At 32.3% G+C, this 18,643-nt stretch overlaps 3 protein-coding genes and 1 non-coding gene across 4 annotated transcripts; 3 read left to right on the plus strand and 1 right to left on the minus strand.

Annotated features, from left to right (window-relative positions):
- Nucleotides 1-4,543: 4,543 nt before the first annotated feature.
- Nucleotides 4,544-8,808, plus strand: LOC146902459 (F-box/kelch-repeat protein At3g06240-like). The gene is made up of 2 exons (XM_085735783.1): nucleotides 4,544-5,795; nucleotides 8,584-8,808. Exon 1 carries the CDS (start codon nucleotides 4,685-4,687, stop codon nucleotides 5,789-5,791), a length of 1,107 nt encoding a protein of 368 aa, XP_085591909.1. The 5' UTR covers nucleotides 4,544-4,684; the 3' UTR covers nucleotides 5,792-5,795; nucleotides 8,584-8,808.
- Nucleotides 8,809-9,989: 1,181 nt separating this feature from the next.
- LOC146902460 (F-box/kelch-repeat protein At3g23880-like) lies at nucleotides 9,990-12,791 on the plus strand. Its single transcript, XM_085735785.1, has 2 exons — nucleotides 9,990-11,488; nucleotides 12,530-12,791. Exon 1 carries the CDS (start codon nucleotides 10,330-10,332, stop codon nucleotides 11,251-11,253), a length of 924 nt encoding a protein of 307 aa, XP_085591911.1. The 5' UTR covers nucleotides 9,990-10,329; the 3' UTR covers nucleotides 11,254-11,488; nucleotides 12,530-12,791.
- Nucleotides 12,792-13,793: 1,002 nt separating this feature from the next.
- On the minus strand, nucleotides 13,794-18,190 carry LOC146902461 (1-aminocyclopropane-1-carboxylate oxidase homolog 12-like). The gene is made up of 3 exons (XM_085735784.1): nucleotides 17,639-18,190; nucleotides 15,952-16,273; nucleotides 13,794-14,402 (listed from the first exon to the last, which is right to left on the minus strand). Exons 1-3 carry the CDS (start codon nucleotides 18,160-18,162, stop codon nucleotides 14,148-14,150), a joined length of 1,101 nt encoding a protein of 366 aa, XP_085591910.1. The 5' UTR covers nucleotides 18,163-18,190; the 3' UTR covers nucleotides 13,794-14,147.
- On the plus strand, nucleotides 14,967-15,047 carry TRNAN-GUU (transfer RNA asparagine (anticodon GUU)). Its single transcript has one exon. It is a non-coding gene; the product is annotated as a tRNA-Asn (tRNA).
- Nucleotides 18,191-18,643: the final 453 nt, after the last annotated feature.

An 18,643-nucleotide genomic window follows, 5' to 3' on the forward strand; every position in this document is an offset into this window, starting at 1 on the left:
ATTCATGTTATGAATTATGTGAAATCATTGTTTATCAATAACATTGATAAGAAAGACCTAGACAAAGTTGAAGTAATTCTTGGTTTCAAGATTACTAGATCAGAAAAGAGAACTTTTTTGATAAATCTCACAAAGTTGAGAAGATCTTAAGGAAATGTAACTATCTCACCGTAAACTTGCAATCATATATTATGATCAAGTGTAAGAACACTTGAGATGGAGTTAGACAAACAGAATATGTGAGCATCATTGGCAGTACTTAGGTATGCCACTGAATGTATTAGACCTGACATTGTCGATGTCGTGAAATTGTTGTGCAAGTTTACTAGTAGACGGATGAGAAGCATTGCCATGCTATAGAAAGAGTCATGAGGTGCCTTAAGAAGACTATGACTCGAGGATTACTTCACTAGGAGTAACATATTGTACTTAAATGGTACAAGATATAAAATAGAACATCTTTCAGATGAATATTTAGCGACTAGTGTTTGCATATTGAGCATCACTAGAGGAGTTGTTTGTTGAAACAAATGATATTGACTCAGTCCACTATGGAATGAATCTGAGATGAGAACACTAGAGAAAACTAGTGAAGAAGCAAGTTGATAAGATACTTGCTAGTTGAAATCCCTTAGTGGATAAAACCGTTTCCAGAAGTGTTAATTTATTGTGATATTCTGCAGCTATTACAAAATTGAGAATCGTTACCACAATGGTAAGAGACGATTGTTAAGGCACGAACACATAGAGAAATAGAGAGCTAGCTACTCTCAAAAGGAACGGTTAAACTAGATCATGTACGTACTGATAAAGAATTAGTCAATCCTTTGACGAAAGGAATTACTAAAAAGAAAGTCCTAAACACATCCAATAGGATGGGACTAATGCCCAAAGGTCACAAGTGATGGTAACCCGACCTACATGACTGGAGATCCCAAGAAATAGGTTCAATGGGTAATAACAAGTCACGAGTGATAGAACATGTTATGACAAAAGTAAGAAAGCATGAATCCTGTAGTGACAGAAGGATGAGATAATAGAAACTCTTAATGAGATCTATACTCTATTTGGAGTGGAGTACATAGCTACAGGAGTACTCTTGATGGACTCACCTATACGAATGTGGAACTAAGGGCCGGTTCCTATGGAATTCGGGGCAGAATACCTAGAGCGTTCGTTAAAACCGGGATACACGTGCAAGGCCATAAACGCACGGGCTTTTAGAATACACCTTATGAAAAGGTTTGTGTGTGAGTTCTATCTCTGAGATAGAGTTCAATGCTGTAAGCAACTCTTGTTAATCAGAATTTTACTCGCTATGCAGAGGTTCAAGTTGTAGGCGACACCTTTGTTTACTAGCAAATCTTATGGAGACGTTTTTGACGTTATTTCTGAAACCATTTTTTAAATTCAAGTGGGGGATTGTTGGAACATGTGTGGAAATTGAGTAAAAAAAGGACTAAACACAAATTCCCATGTCGGGTAGAACTAGTGTTGTGTGAATTGAAAAAAGTGGAAGTCCCACATCGGATGGAACACACACATTAGTAGTGTTTATATAGTGGGGGTGTACCTCTAATTAATGGGGGTACATAAGCACTAGAGAAAAAATATATATTGATATATATTTTATTATTTAGAAATGATAAATTAAATAATTAATTTAATCATTATTAGAAAGTGCTTTCTTAGTCCCCAAGTTTTGCTAAAATATTTTGGTACATAATATAATATATTTTTGTACTAAATTTAATATATTTTAGTACTCAATTAAGATATTTTTGTACTAGATCTAATATGTGAATTACTTAATCGCAAAGTAATATGTTACTTGTTCCCAAAGTTTCTCATATTACTTGTTCCCAAAGTTTCTCACTTATTAGTTGTGAATTTTCTCTATAAATAGAGAACTCACACAGTGCATTCCACACACCGAAAAGAAATTCATTGAGTTGTCGGGAATTCTTTTCTTCTCTTCTCCCTCCGACTTGTGTTAACAAGTTTCTTCTGCTTCTACTCCTTTCTGTCCCTTTCGGTTTCAAATAGAGCGGTTACGTACCGTATCGAGTGGCTTCGATCAATCGATTGAACCATATTTTTAAGAGTGTTCTTAAGACCATAGTCCCTTTTCGGTTTAATGTCCCTTCGGAATTAAGAGTGGTCTTAAGTTCATAGTCCCTTTCGATAAAATATGTCCCTTCGGAATAAAGAGTACTATTAAGATCATAGTCCCTTTCGTAATAATAATGTCCCGTCGGAATTATGAATGATCTTAACAGTATATAAATTATTTAAATATTTTTCTATTTGAGGAGAAATGGTGGTATCACCATATTTGAGTGGTCGTAGTACCATATTGAAAGTTTGGAGAACTTAAAGGTTAGAATGGTGGAAACACCATATTTGAGTGGTCTTAGCACCATAATAGAATGGTAATAATACCATATTAAAGTGGTTTCAGTATTAAAGAGTGGTCTTAGTACCATATTTGACGGTGTAATTCTCGAACGATTTTCTACAGTGCAGTAGTTAATCGAACAGTTGTAGCTGGGCTTGTTTTATCCTGGAGGCGGCGTGGTTGATAGTCTACCTTGCACAATTTTGGGTAGTGCCACGAAACGTCTTAAAGAGAGCGACCTGGTCGTGACTCAACCTAGTAACAACTTCGGTAGATAATAGAATTTGGAAATCCAAATACAACAGTTTGGAAATCCAAAAACAACAGGTCACACTATTCCAATTTTGCCTTCCATTTATTGACATCTCATTTCAATTTTTCCCCCAGCTCTTATGGCTTGCATTTTTCTTTATGACAAGAATCAGATTGTTACTCTTGGGTTTAAATTTATGCTTTCTCTATTCAATATGTTTTCTCTATTCGATATGTTTTCATGTGCTTTACAAGTGTTTAGTTTATTCTATATTGGACATGTTTTTTTGATTTTTTTTTTAGTTTGTAACAATGTGTGTATGACTATATTGAACATGAATATTTTATATTCAAAACAAAATAATATTCTTTCGTCCTTCATACCTTTATACTTAAGTTTTTATTTGGATTTTTTATGTCAATTGAATGAAAAAAATATTGTTCAGAACATTCATATCTTTTATAGATTACATCTATAATTTTTGCTCACTATTTTTCTCATTTCTTTTTTACTTTTACTTCTACTTATATATCTGATAATAATCTTTTTTTGATCGGTTGTCATGCATTCTAACTCTTTTTTTGTTAGTATATTAAAAATTATTTTTTTTTATAAAAGAAAAATCATTTTTTATTTACTATATTGCATTTACGTGTATAAAAATATTATGAATATATATATATATATATATATATATATATATATATATATATATATATATCAACATCCACATGTGTCATGATCTACTAAAATAAATTTCAAAAAAAAAATGATCTACTAAAATACTTTTTCCGGTTCAATTTATAGAAAGTAGGGTTAATACCTCTTTTGATCCCTGTAATATGAGTGAATTCCAGTATTAGTCCCTGTAAAAAAAAAGTTTAGATTCTGTCCCCAATATTTTAGATTCTTTCACTATTGGTCCCTCACTTAAACCAGTCAGCAGAATCTGGCCACATGTCACGCTGACTGTGTAATTTTAATATTTTTTTAATCCACCATAAATTTATAATTATTTCATTATTAAAAAAAATATAAAAAACAAATTAAAAAATAAAAATCAACTTTCTCATCATTCCTCTCATCTTTCTCCCTCTCTCTCAGCGTCTTCCCATTCTTCATCATTCCTCTCATCCATCCCCTTCAAAATTCATAATTTAACCATTTAAATTCGCATCAGATTTGATGGTGTTTTGTTTTGAAAACCCCTAACGTTTTATATTTGCATCAGATTGTGAATTTAGGTTAAAGAGATATGGGTTTGAAAAAAGAACCTGCTAGAGGAATGATGAGAAAATTAAAGGAGCCTTGGTGAATTAGAAAATGTGAAGAACCTGCTAGAGGAGTATGAAGAAAAAGAAGAAAAAAAAAAGAACACTGGGGAGAAGAAGAAGATGGAATTTAATTGGATAATTTAATTTTAAATACTTCAGTTTTTATTTAATTTTAAAAAATTCCTTCAAAAAAATTTAACTTTAAAATTAAAAATCATTTTAATCCAAATGGCATCTGAAACCAATTAAAAAAAATGAAAAAAAAATAATAATTACACAGTCAGCTGGACACACCAGCAACAGATTCTACTAACTGGTTTAAGTGAGGGACCAATAGTCGAAGAATCTGAAATGTTGGGGACAAAATCTAAACTTTTTTTTTTACAGGGACTAAAATCGGAATTCGCTCATATTACAGGGACCAAAAGAGGTATTAACCCTAAAAAATATTTGAGTTTTTCAATTCTTTGTATAAATAATATATTTGGTCTATATTCTACACCAGATACATCAATTACTTAACAAATTTAAAAAGTGAATCTAAAAAGACTCCATTTTATTTTTTGGTACAAAAACGAATCCGTGGTTTTATTTAATTTCATTGTGCTAAAAAAAAGACTAACCCTAGAATAAGAGACATGCCTTGCGAAAATGATTCTTAAATGGAAAATGGGTCTTGACGATCATTTCGACTAAATAAATCAAGAGCTAAGGTCTTCAATTCATAACCCCAAACGAAGAGAAACAAACAACTGTCGCATGGAGAAGAAGACGAATCCACCGCCGGATCTGCCTCAGGACTTGATCGTTCAAATCCTGCTGAGGTTACCAGTGAAGTCTCTTATTCGTTTCAAATGCGTTTGCAAGTCTTGGTTTTCTCTCATCTCCGATCCCAATTTTACAAATTCACATTTTCAACTCACCGCCGCAACACCGTCTCCTAGAATTCTATTCATCTCAACACCTCCTCGGTCTATAGATTTGGAAGCATCGCTTGGTTATGATACTATTTCTTCTTCGGTCAATCTTGATTTTCTTCTTCCTGAATCTAATTATGATTTTGAAATTAAAGGTTCATGTAGAGGCTTTATATTGTTGCATTGTTTTTCAACCCTCTACCTATGGAATCCATCCACCGGATTTCACAAACAAATACCTATGTCTCCTTTTTGGTCAGAAGTTGATGATGATGATGAAAAGCTATATGGTTTTGGGTATGATCAGTTAACCGATGATTACTTGGTGGTTTTATCCTTCTTCCCTTATATGGCATCACGCTTCGAGTTTTTCTCATTGAGAGCCGATACCTGGATACAAATTGAGTGTCCTCACTCCCCTTTTAGTAATGCCTTTGATGATAAGCACAGCGTAGGTTCCCTCTATAATGGGGCTATTCATTGGTTGGCTTATCGTGATGATTTACGAAAGAATGTTATCCTTGCCTTTGATTTAACCGAAAGGCAACTTTTTGATATGCTTTTGCCAGATGATTATTACAATTATAACTATGATCCTAACAACTGTGGTTTGTGGGTATTTGGGGAATATTTCTGTCTATGGGCTATGGGTTATAATGATAATACAGTTGACATGTGGGTGATGAATGAATACAAAGTAAGCTCGTCTTGGACAGATACTCTTGTTCTTACTGTTGATGACATTTCTGACGAGTCCTTTTTCCCATTGTGCTGTACAAAAAGTGGTGATATTATTGGAGCACATAGTGGTATTGGATTGGTGAAGTATGATGACGATGGACAGTTGTTAGGGCGTTTCACTAAATGGAATGTTACATGGGATGGATCCGTGGCTATGTTTATAGAATCTCTGCTTTCGCTCCCTTCTGACAACAATGAGCAGGCTTAAGAAGGTGACACAAACAAGAAGAATGATGTTTTGAATTATTCTCCTTCACCATTTTCTTGATATTTATAACATTATATTGAATTATGTACTGTTGGGTGTCTGCATTTGTAGGGTAATATGACTTTGATTCCATTTTTGCATATGAGGGTAATATGTGTTTGATTGCATTTGTAATATGATCCAGTATACCGCATGAGCTTATTTAATATGTTATGAACTGTTTATTGCTTAGCTATTTATAATATGTTTATTGAAAATGTTGACAACTTTAATTGTCTATGTGATTCAATGTTATTTGTGAATGTGTAATTGGATTGAGCTCTAATGTATGTTTTGGTCACTGATTGAAATTGTTTTACATGGTAAATTAGTTTGATGAATTTTTGCATGTTAAACAAGATCAAAATCACAATTACACCACTTTGACTCAAAGTGCTTCTTTAAAAATTTGAAACCATGTTTGTTCTCTGATTTTGGTGGTCACTAATAACTTCGTTTGTTGTCATTTCTTTGTTTCAAACCACAAACAGAAAAAACCAATTTCATATTAATGAACTACACATGATCTGTTAAATTAATTTTAAGACTTGTGTTCATAAGAAACATCAAAATTGAATCACTATGACAACTTAGACTTTTCATATGCTATCCAATGAATAAATATCAAAAGTCATCACTATGGCACAAAACCAATCATTTATAGCATAAAAAAATTAATTACAGGGGAAGAGTCGTTGTTACTAAAAGAAGCCCTACAAGCTCAGGGCATAACAAAAACAAGAAAGTTTTTCTATTAAAATCTAACACATCCGCATTCCCTTTTTTGAACCTAAGTTTGAAGAGTCGTATCAATAAGAAGTAAGAAATGCTTCTAGAGGAAGCAGTCGTTAAAAACTAGTAGAGAATGTATTAGTTTTGCATACATGATTTATAAAACAGACTTGCAAAGTGAAGAAGACTAACAGTGGTTTATGAAAACTGCATCAGCTTTCACATTTTCAAACTGAACTGCTACAGCATGAACTGAACTAAACAGAACACAGTCATAACACTACTATCAGAGAAACAGATTTGTAAGTTGTCTGTGGCCTGACCTAGAAAAATAGACAGTATATGTTTTAAACTGATCACCAATCTCAACTGGAAAAAATCAAACTCCAAAAGAGGATTGGAGTGGAGTAAACATCTTAGGAGAGCATTTTAGGGTGTTTGGTTATGCAACACATGTTTATATTTCCATTTGCGAGAACCAATATTGATGATAAGACTGCAGGTGTGTGGGATGGGTGATGAATCTAAAGGCATACATTTATAGCATTTGCATTTCCATTAGCGTATTTTACCCACCTTGAAGTTGTACTTTCTTATCTGTCCTGTCCCATTAGATTTGAACTTTGAGGTTTGGTTCAATTGAATTCCTCATGTTTGGAAATATCACTGCTTGAAGTCATTATAGCATGATTGGCCCCTCATGTGTTCAATTTAATATGCCATGATATGTCACAACATAATTGTTTGATAGAATCCAATTCATTAGCTAGTAGACACTTATTTTTCATAATAAAACAAATTAGAGATTATGCAGTTCTAATATCAGTGGTGTAAATTTTTAGGAATTATTTTTCTTTCAAATTGTATTTGGGGATGTGCCAATCTGTTAAAAAATGTGGCCACTTTTGTTATAATACTTGTTTTTTTTTTTGGTGATCATGCCTTGATAGCTTGATGATTAAATTTATATTTTCGAGTATTTTCGAGTACTTGGATAACATATTGTACTGATTTTCTAGACCTTTGCTTTATTTTCACATGTGAGTTAGACAATTTTTGATTGAGTGATTTGTGTGTGTTCTTTACTTTAAAGTAACTATTTATGTTAGGATCTTTTTCTATTAGAGCTGATAATTGGAAATTTCAGACCACCTATTTCTATTAGAGCTGATCTTTACTTTAAAGTAACTATTTATGTTAGGATCTTTTTCTATATGATGGCCAACCATGTTTTGTTATTTTGGAGGGTTAGATCGACAAAATGGAAGTTGATTAATTATATGATGAGTTAGAAAGATCTACTTGTTTGGTTGGTTGTGTATTTAAATATAATTGTTGGGTTCAATAAAGAGATATAAGTGTTAGTATCCCTAATATGAATTAGTTTATAAATTGGTAAGCATAAGCCATACTGAAATAATGTGGCAAAGGCCTTTAAGGAGGTATTTTAATGTTTAGCCACAAATCAATAAGTTAAGTTGTAAGACAGCTTGAAATTTCAAGAACTATACCTTCCTAGTGTCTCCTTGGGTATGGGTGGGTTTTCTACAAAATTATGTTTGAACATTGATGATGGGAACCTAGGAGTACATGGGATGGGCTAAAATATATTAAGGCTAACACATGTCATTTCAGGTGCTTACTTGCTGCATAATTATGTAAAAAAAGGTAGTTGAAAAAGTTTTCTATCAGTTAGAGACACGTAGGCTCAGATTTGATTTGTACTTTTATATGCTCAAATTTGGTAAAGAGGATTAGGAAGCCTAAGTGATGATTTTAGACAAATCTAAGATGAGATTTCCTTTCTTACCAAATCTCTGTAGCTTTAAATCTCTATTAAGGTTTATACAAAACTTGAGAGCTATAACCAACTTGGAGGTGTACTCTTTTGGGGTTCAGTGGAGTACTGATTATATGTGTTTTAACAGTTGATTATGTTAATTTGTTTGTTGTCGTTGAATATTGATATTCATATCTACATTTTCTGATTTGTATTGCTTTAATCTATCTATGCAACGCAGGAGCTTAATTCAAGTAGACAAAGGGTGAACTTTGAAAACCATCGGTGCATAAGACAACTGATGCTTTCATGTGTTATTATGAAATCTTGGGGGGCTACATTTAGAGTGTAATGTGTTTGACTTCTTTTGCACTATGAGCTGATGTAATATGTCATGAAATGTTTAGTTGTTAACTGTTTGTAATTTGTTAATTGAAAATATTGACAGTTTTGTTTGTGCGATTCACCATTATGCACTATCATTTCAATCACCATGTTTAGGGGTAATATGGCCTCATATTACTCTACCTTGCAGTGGTGATCACATGTTCAGCTTCCTGTAGGATAATCTAAACTGCTTATCAGAAGTATGATAGATAGAATTGAAACAACAAGCTAATCTTAATAGTATATATGTAATAGAAGATGTTACTTATTTTCTAAATGGTGAGCAGGAAGTTAGAATGCATTGCTAGAAACTATGCATCTTTTGGCAATTAGCAAAAAGTAGTAACTTAGTACAAATTCTCCAGTTGACTCTGACACTTCTACAATTGCTTTATGGTATGTTTGGTTCCGTATCACAAAACCACAGCAACCCTTAAAACCGCATCCCAGTGTCATATTTACGGTGAATTTCAGAATAAAATACATATGGACGTGACATTAAACTTTTCAAAACCCACAACTGTAGTGTAGCTAGCAGCCAAGATAAAAAAATATATGTAAGTTTACTTTTTATGAAATTATTTATTATTTACATGTTCGAATCTATTAACAGGTTTGTTCTCCTTTAAAAAAAAACAGGTTTGTTCCCTTGGCAATTCAAAGAATGTTCTACACCTCAGTTAATATATTCTGTCAAAATAGACAGACGTTAACATAGGGGTAGCGAGTTTTTGTTTTCTAGAATATAAGAGTCTGTCTGTATTGAGAATATTCAATACAATATTATGATAAAGAGTGTACGAGTTCTTAATAAAATCTTTTGAAATCTTATAAATGCATAAAATCATTTTTAAATCCTTTGAAATCTTACGATGGAAATCCATTGAAATCCAAATTGTAAATCCTAATAGTCTTTTAAAATTATGAAAGTCATAAAAATCCTACAAAGTCTTTTAAAATCCTCGAGACTTTTTAAACAAAAATTGTCCTTTAAAATCATAATCCAATACACCCTCGAAAGGGTTAGTTTTTAGATAAAAAAGAAGCCGAGCCATAGGGTTTCCCGAAGAATTATTGAAACGAAGAGAAACAGCCGTCACAAAGGAAGAAGGCGGGTAAAGAAGAAGACAGACATGTATCTGCCTCACGAATTGATCATCTTTATTCTGCTGAGGTTACTGGTGAAGTCTCTCATTCGTTTCAAATGGGTTTGTAAGTCTTAGTTTTCTCTTATATCTCACGGTCACTCTTTAATAATGGATCTATTCATTTGGTTGGGTGTCGTCATACTTTATTCATGGATGCTAATGTTGCCTTTGATGTAATGGAAAGGAAACATGTAGAGATGCCTTTTCCAGATGGTTTTGAATTATTATTATAGAATTATAGTTAAAAATGTATGTATCAGTTTTTTATCTTAGCTATTCATTTAGCCGGAGAGTTAATAAAAAAATATCACACCAAAAAAAGAAAGAATCATATATCAGTTTGAACTCTCTTCTATAAAAAAACAAAAACTCATTCACTCCCTCTCTAGTCTATACACATTACTTGCCCCCTTCTCAAATAGACCTTGTTCTGTCGAAGAGGACTAAGACGCATGGAGACGAATCCACTGCCTCACGAATTGATCATCCTTATTCTGTTGAGGTTATCGGTGAAGTCTCTTATACGTTTCAAATGTGTTTGTAAGACTTGGTTTTCTCTCATCTCCAATCCTCATTTTACAAATTCACATTTTCAACTCACCACCGTAACTCCCACTCGTAGAATTCTGTTCATATCACATTCAGATTTTCAAATTCGATCTGTATACTTAGAAGCATCGCTTCATGATGATTCTACTACAGCTTCACTCAATCTTGATTTTCTACTTTCTGAATCATATTATGATATTGAAATTAAAGGTTCATGTAGAGGGTTTATATTGTTTCATTGTGCTTCAAGCCTTTACCTATGGAATCCATCCACTGGGTTTCACAAACAAATACCTTTGTCTCCATTTGGTTCCAATTTAAATATAGAACATTTTTATGGTTTTGGGTATGATCAGTCAACAGATGATTACTTGGTTGTTTTAATGTCCTATGGTTTTGGAGATGATCAGTCAACAAATCATTACATCCCTTATATTCCATCAAACTTGGAGTTTTTCTCTTTGAGAGACAATACATGGAAAGAAATTGAGTGTCCTGATCACTCCCCTTGTAGTAGTCCCGTTGATGATAATTCCGGAGTAGGGTCCCTTTGTAATGGGGCTATTCATTGGTTGGCTTTTCGTGATGATTTAAAAAAGGATGTTATTGTTTCCTTTGATTTAACAGAAAGGAAACTTTTAGATATAGATTTTCCAGATGATTATTATAACGGTTTTATTTGTGAATCTATGGATTGTGGTTTGTGGGTATTTGGAGAATTTCTCAGTCTATGCGCTAAGGGTTATCGTAATACAACTGAAATATGGGTGATGAAAGAATACAAAGTGAATTCGTCTTGGACTAAGACTCATGTTTTTTTCAAATGATGTCCTTTACATTTGGTACTTTTCCCCAATTTGTTGTACAAAAAGTGGTGATATTATTGGAAGAGATGGTGGTACATAAAGGTTGGTGAAGTATGATGACAATGGACAGTTGCTAGAGCATTGCTCCAATTGTAAGGATTCACGTGGTGGATATACTATGTATACAGACTCTTTGCTTTCACTCCCCGGTGGCAATGAGCAAGCTTAAAAAGATGACACAAACAAGGAGAATGAGGTTTTGAATTATTCTTCTTCACCATTTTCTTGATATTCATTATTATATTAATATTGTATTATGTACTGTTGAGTGGCTGCATTCGTATGGTCGTATGACTTTGATTGCATTTCTGCATTGTTTGATTGCATTTGCAATATAAATCAGTATGCCGTATGAGCTTATTTAATATGTTATGAACTGTTTATTGCTCAGCTATTTAAAACGAGTTTATTGAAAATGTTGACAACTTTAATTGTCTGTGTTATTCAATGTTACTTGTGGATGTGTAATTGAATTGAGTTCTAATGTATGTTTTGGTCGCTGCTTGAAATTGTTTATATGGCAAGTTAGTTTGATGAGTTTTTGCATGTTAAACAAGATCAAAATCACAATAACACCACTTTGACTCAAAGCGCTTCTTAAACTTTTTTATCATAGCCACATATGTATTTGAAAGAACAAGAAGGTTCTTTTTTTCTCTAATTTTGGTGGTCTCTAGTAACTTTGTTTGTTGTCATTTCTCTGTTTCAAACCACAAAAAGAAAAAACTAATTTCATATTAATGAACTACACATGATCTGTTAAATGAATTTTACGACTTTATATCATAAGAAAAATCAAAATTGAATCAACTCATGATCCTAAACAGTGCTACTACAATTGCAACTTAGACTTTTCATATGCTCTCCAGTCTCCAATGAATAAAGTCATACCATGGGACACAATTATTCATTTATAGCAGAAAAAATGAATTACAGGGAGAAGAGTCGATGTTACTAAAAAAATGCCCTACAAGCTCAGGGCATAAGAAAACCAAAATTTTTTGTTAAAATTTAACACATCTGCATGCCCTTTTCTGAACCTAAGTTCGAAGAGTTGTGTCAGTAAGAAATAAGAAATAATTCTAGCTGAACCTTAGTTTTGCAAACATGTTTTATAACAATTGCTGATTATGTGTTTTAACAATTGCTTATGTTAATTTGTTTGCTGTTGTTGAATGTTGATTTTCATATCTACATTTTCTGATTTGTATTGCTTTAATCTATCTATGCAATGCAGGAGCTTAATTCAAGTAGACAAAGGGTGGACTTTGAAAACCATCGGTGCACAAGACAACTGATGCTTTATTTGTCATGTATGAAATCTTGAGGGGCTACATTTGGGGTGTAATATGTGTTTGACTTTTGTACTATTAGCTGATGTAATATGCCATGAAATGTTTATTTGTTAACTACTTGTAATATGTTAATTGGAAACATTTGATAGCTTTGTGTGATTCACCATTAATTATTTATGCAAATGTATCGGAATTGAGTTCTAATGTATGTTTTGGTCACTGCTTGAAAGTGTTTTGAAGCCAAGTTTAGGAGTTGTAGGAAAGAAAGAGAGAATAGAAATGATGGAATGTTTTCAAAATGCGTGAGTTGGTGAGGAATTTGAGTTCTCAATGAGTTATTTCTCAAGATAATACTCACAAAATAGTTCTCTTTTGAACGCGATTCAGGGCTTAATTTAGTGCAACTAAAATTAATTTGTTCAAGAGAGTCTAATCTTTTGAGATTATGTACACTTCCATTGAAAACATTATCAGTCAAAACAAGACTCTTGAACTTTTTTAAGGAGGAAATTGATGATGAAATTTTATCATACATGAAATTTGATGTAATGTTCTAAACTTCAAGAGAATTGATCTTACTTCTTTTTTATGGCAATGGACCCCACAATCCAAGTGACACAAATGGCAAAACCTTCATATTTGAAAGCTTTGTCAAAACACTAAAGAGAGTCAATAAATAATTTATCTGAAAGAGTTTCATTTGAATTCTTTGAAAATTCGAGGGAGTTTTTTTTCTTCTTCCAATGATTGTTAATTTTGCTACTAGACATTTCGAGAAAACAATCTTGAGAGAAGGTGATGGAGGGATGTTGCATAAGTTTGTGAGATTGGTCCATCATTGAAGAACTTGAGAATATCCATGAAGCATTTGAACTTGAGAGAAGGTGCAATTGGAATTCGAGTAAGAAGCACAAGAATAGTTGCAATGATGGCAGATACCAAGAAGTACAAGAACTACAACATATTTGATCCATGCATACAAATTCGAGAAAGATTTATGCTGAAGGTAACAAGAATTACAAAGAAACAAAAAAAATTCTTCAAATTCAAAGACACTGAGCTAAACTTACTATGTAGCAATTTAAAGTAGTTTTTTTTTTTTTTTACCTCTTTTATCTTGTAGTCTCAACATCCGGGTTATAGCAAGTTTAGACGGAAACAATCATCTGACATAAGCAAATGACCTTTGTTTTCAATAAGTTAATATGGAATAAAAACCAAATAATATTTCTTGTTGATGTCTTCTTTTTCTAGGCAAAGATTCAGAGTGCAAAAATATCACATGATTATGAAGACATTCTGATTATGTTGGCACCTCAAGACCATCACCTATCATTTGCAACATTCTAAAAAATTATTCAAATCAAAGAAGAAATATTGCAAAATTTGGGAGGACTAAGTCAAAACCAAAATAAATTATAGCCAAAGACATAAACAACATTTAGCTCCTTAAAAACACACCAATCATGTGGAACCGATGACTAACTACACCACCACAAACACACCAATGGAACTGATGTGGAACTTCATGAGCTATTTTTTCCCTCCACATTGCTTAGTTCAAATTTTGTAATGTGAAAGAACAGAAGTACAACCTAGTCTTTTTGCTGCTGGAGAGTAGACTGCATAGTCTCCAATTGTGGTTTCTCTGTATTTGGGAGGATTGTCTTCAGATAATAGTTCCTTTATAGGTCCATAGAGCCTTGAGGATAATTTATGACCATTGTAGAAAAAGCATGCAGCAGATATTCTTGGACCAACTTGATTTGCAAGTACTCTGTGTTCAACACTCTTAAACTTGTCATTTGTTATAAGCTGCAATTCATACGAACAAATAATTAGCTATATGCTTACATATATTATTGACCCTTCAAATCAATATCTTAAAAATAAATTGAATCAATGAGACCTCTAGATTATGACAAAGTTCAACTAGTTGAACTCGGTTCCATCCTAGTTGAATCTGATTTAATCAGATTGCAAACCGAGATCAAACTAGCTGCAAATTGGTTGATTCATGGTTCCACCAGTTGAAACGGATGATTCAGATGAATTTTTAAAATAGTACTTCAAACTTCAACAAATAAAAAATAAAATAAAAATAAGTGTTATTTCCATAGGTGAACTCTATCGTACTAAATAGAAATGGGTTAAAGAGTCGTTTGCAAAAGAATTAGGCCTTTTTTTTCCATAGGAAGGTGCAGACCCTCCAAGTCATATGTAGTGTTATATCTTTGTAATAAGAACTTGTCCCTATTTTAAACTAAATAGTGACCTTAGTTCCTAGCAGTTTGAGAGATCTAGTTTTATATTGAACTAGTCAATATACTATTAAAAGTAAGCAATAATGGAACTCTATTAGATAGAATTTACCGTTGTTCCTCAGTAGCTCAGTGGTAGAGCGGTCGGCTGTTAACCGATTGGTCGTAGGTTCAAATCCTACTTATCCTACTTGGGGAGATTTTTTTTCATTCCGGATTACATAATTCGGAAGGAAAAACAAAGTGTTCGCTTGTTAAGTAAGATGTTAAGTAAGAGTAGGTAACGGGTTACCCCTGTCATTGTTTATATTACATTCTATCTCATCGTATACCATTCTGTTCTGCAATATTGGAGACTCGCGGTCAATACCTAGGTGTAGGTTGGGGATACTCCTTTGTTCTGAAGGCACAAAAGTTCACAAAAAATAGTTGAAGGCACAAAAGGCATGACATAATAAAGGCCAAAATTGTAGAGAAGACGCCACATGTCACAAAAGTGGGGTCAAAATTGCTATTTTTTAAAGATAAAAGGCAAAAATTGTAATGTTTTGTAAAGTTAGAGGGTTAAATTAAAGTAATAAATTCCATGTAAATTAGAAATTTGTTCACTAGAACGAACATCCATGATATAACCTTTATGTTGATTGACTAGTCCCGCAAACTCCATAGAAGAAAATTTAGACAAATAAAAGAGAGTGAAATTAATCAACTTTTCCTTATCAAATGCAAAAAATAAATCTCGTGAACATGAGTTTGATACACAAACAAGCCATTCATTATTCACCCACGTAAATTTGTTATTAAGCTCTTGAATTTACCTTTCAACCACCTCGAGAAATACCTAAAGTTGAAAGTGATACAAATTGAAACTATTTCAACTTTAAACTATTTCAAGTTGGTTATTTAATAATTACCCCATTAGATGGTTAAGGTTAACAAAGTTTGAAAACCTAAACAACAAAGAGATTGCTCCCATACTCTCCATCAAGAAATCCTTCAAAATTCACACACAAAATTCTCGATCTATCTATTTGTATGTGAATATGTCATAATTTTATATCAATTATTGATAGAATATACAAGTAAGGTCACAAAAAACTTGCCTGCAAAAGGTCACCAACATTAACTACGAGAGACCCATGTATAGGTTTCACATCAACCCATTTATCTTGATAAAGAACTTGGAGGCCACCAATATGGTCTTGGAGAACCACTGCAAGGAAACCAGTGTCAGAATGCTTTTTTAGTCCCACAGTCAATTCTGGTTCAGGGCATGGAGGATAATAATGGCAAGCAGCAATTAGCCCTTCAACACAACCCATGTCTTTTAGATGGTTTGGATTCAGACCTAAAGCTTCTGACAGCAATTCAAATAGTAAAAATCCCAGGTTCATCATTTGTTTACTATATTCTATCAGTATGTCTCTGCAAGAATAAATAGCAAATTAAACATAATTGAGGATTACATTTAATATAATTTTTTAATTTATATTAATTGGTTTTTATACTAATATTTGTTTTATAATTTGTATCCTATAAATAGACCTCTAAGGCAAAAATATGTATTTCTAATGAACATGAAAAGGCGCAAAAATATGTATTTCTAGTGAACATGAAAAGGATAATGGCAATTTCATCAATTAATACATACTAAAATATATAAATGAAAGTGTAACAAAAAAATATATATAAATCAAATGTTGTACAAAAAATATGACATCAAAGCAATTTGATCACCAAATTAATACATCTTAAAATGTATGCACTCTTTCTTATCATTAACATGTCCGACCTCACTTAGTGAATAAAACTTGATTGTTGTTGTTTCTTATCATTAATGAGATGGTAAAAACAACAATGTTTTCTTATTTATAAGATGAGATTAGAGGGATAATTTAATAAGCAAAAGACTAAGTCTGATTGCCTTAACTAAACCTTTAGGCTTTGTTTGCTAGTTTGGAGGGGAGGGGAATGAAAGATTTTGAGGGGTGGAAAATACGAGGGAAAATGAAGAAATCTTTCAAATTTTTTAAAAGTGTAGTTTTTTAGAGAATGATAAATTAATGCATATGATTACTATATTTTTAATTTTAAAAATAATATAACAACATAAATTAAATTTGAAAAATTCATATAAACCCTCCAAAACCCCCCAAAACCCTCCTCCAATACAATTTTTTTAGTTCCCTCAAATGATGGGGGTTTAGTATTATGACGAAAAGTTAACCCCCCAAAGCCCTCCCCTCCCATTTTCCTCTATTTCTTCCACTTGCTCATTCCTTTTTTCCCAAACCTTCCCCTCCCTTCCCCTCCAAACCCGCAAACAAAGCCTTAAAGTACGAACACAACACAACACTAATATTGAGACATGTGTAATAGTTTAAGAAAATGTTATAAGGGAATGTAATAACTAATTAGAGACCGAACTAAGGTAGTCAAACTCGAGATCCTATATATGATAGGAGAGGAGTCACAAGATCTTACCAAAATTATAAATCAACATATATATATATATATATATATATATATATATATATATATATATATATATATATATATATATATATATATATATATAATATGATGTATATACATATAAAAAATATATATATATATGTAAGTTGAAAAACAATTTAAAAAACGCCACAACTACATCAACAGACAAATAAATCGTATACTTATTAATTTAAAAATAATATAACATAATATTTTTTCTTTGATTATTATTATTATTGTTAATTTTTTAGTACAAAGATGAAGAATCACATAAATATTATATGCAAAACATACCTGCATACTAGAGGAAAATCTTCTGGTTTGGGAGTATCAGGAGCCAAGAAACAAGTAAAAGTATCCCTCCAATTGAGCGCTGGTGAGTTAGACAACCCACCAATATTACTATTATAAGTAAAGGGTCCCTTCCCATCTGTTGTATACAAATCTTTTTTTACTTCTGGATCCTGCTCATGAAATCTCTTAATACCATCTTTCAATTCCTCAAGAATATTCAAACGGATTCCATGATTAACAACCTGAAAAAAACCCCATGTTTCACATGCTTCTTTCAATTTGTCAACAAGTTTTTGGTGAATAATTGGATCTTTGTTATCAATGTCTGCAAGGTCTATGATAGGAAGAACATGGCAAGTGTTGTAGGCTATCTCATATTTGTCTGGTTGATGATGGAAAAAGCTTGGGATCTTCTTAAGGCCTTCATCAACAAGTCCTTTTACACTAGCTTTTGTTTCATCAAATGCTTTGCGGTCACTCAATATAGAATCAAAGTTAGGCTTGGTTGTATCCGTGGTTCCCATTTTTGTTATGTTTGCAGAGCTAGAAAGTGGCCTTGTAGGTAGAAGAAGCAAGAATTTATAAGTGTGAGTAGATTAGAAGCAAGTTTTTTATTTATTTTTTATTTATATGTTACACCTATGGGTTATGTACATAATAATTCGTGTTATATAGATCGAGAGTAATTGAATTTACTAACCTTTCACTCCAATGTTAAATTATCAAGATCTTTTTTACGGAAAAAGGTTAAGAAAAAAAATGAAAACAAAGAGTTACATAAAGTAAAAAAAGAAAAAGTTTATTTTTGTCCCCATAAATATACTACTTTTGGTTTTAGTTCCTTTAAAATTTTCTTCACACAATGATCGTATAAAATGATTAAAATCGAAATATGATATTTATATTTAAAACATGGGCCATGCTAACATATGCTTTTAAGCGCACATTTAAAAAATTCTACAAATAGTAAATATTTTTAAAAAATATTTAATTTTTAAAATTTAA

This window comes from Medicago sativa, chromosome 8, assembly GCF_051527215.1.
Source record: "Medicago sativa cultivar Bolivia chromosome 8, Bolivia_mono, whole genome shotgun sequence".
Taxonomy (NCBI): Eukaryota; Viridiplantae; Streptophyta; class Magnoliopsida; order Fabales; family Fabaceae; genus Medicago; species Medicago sativa.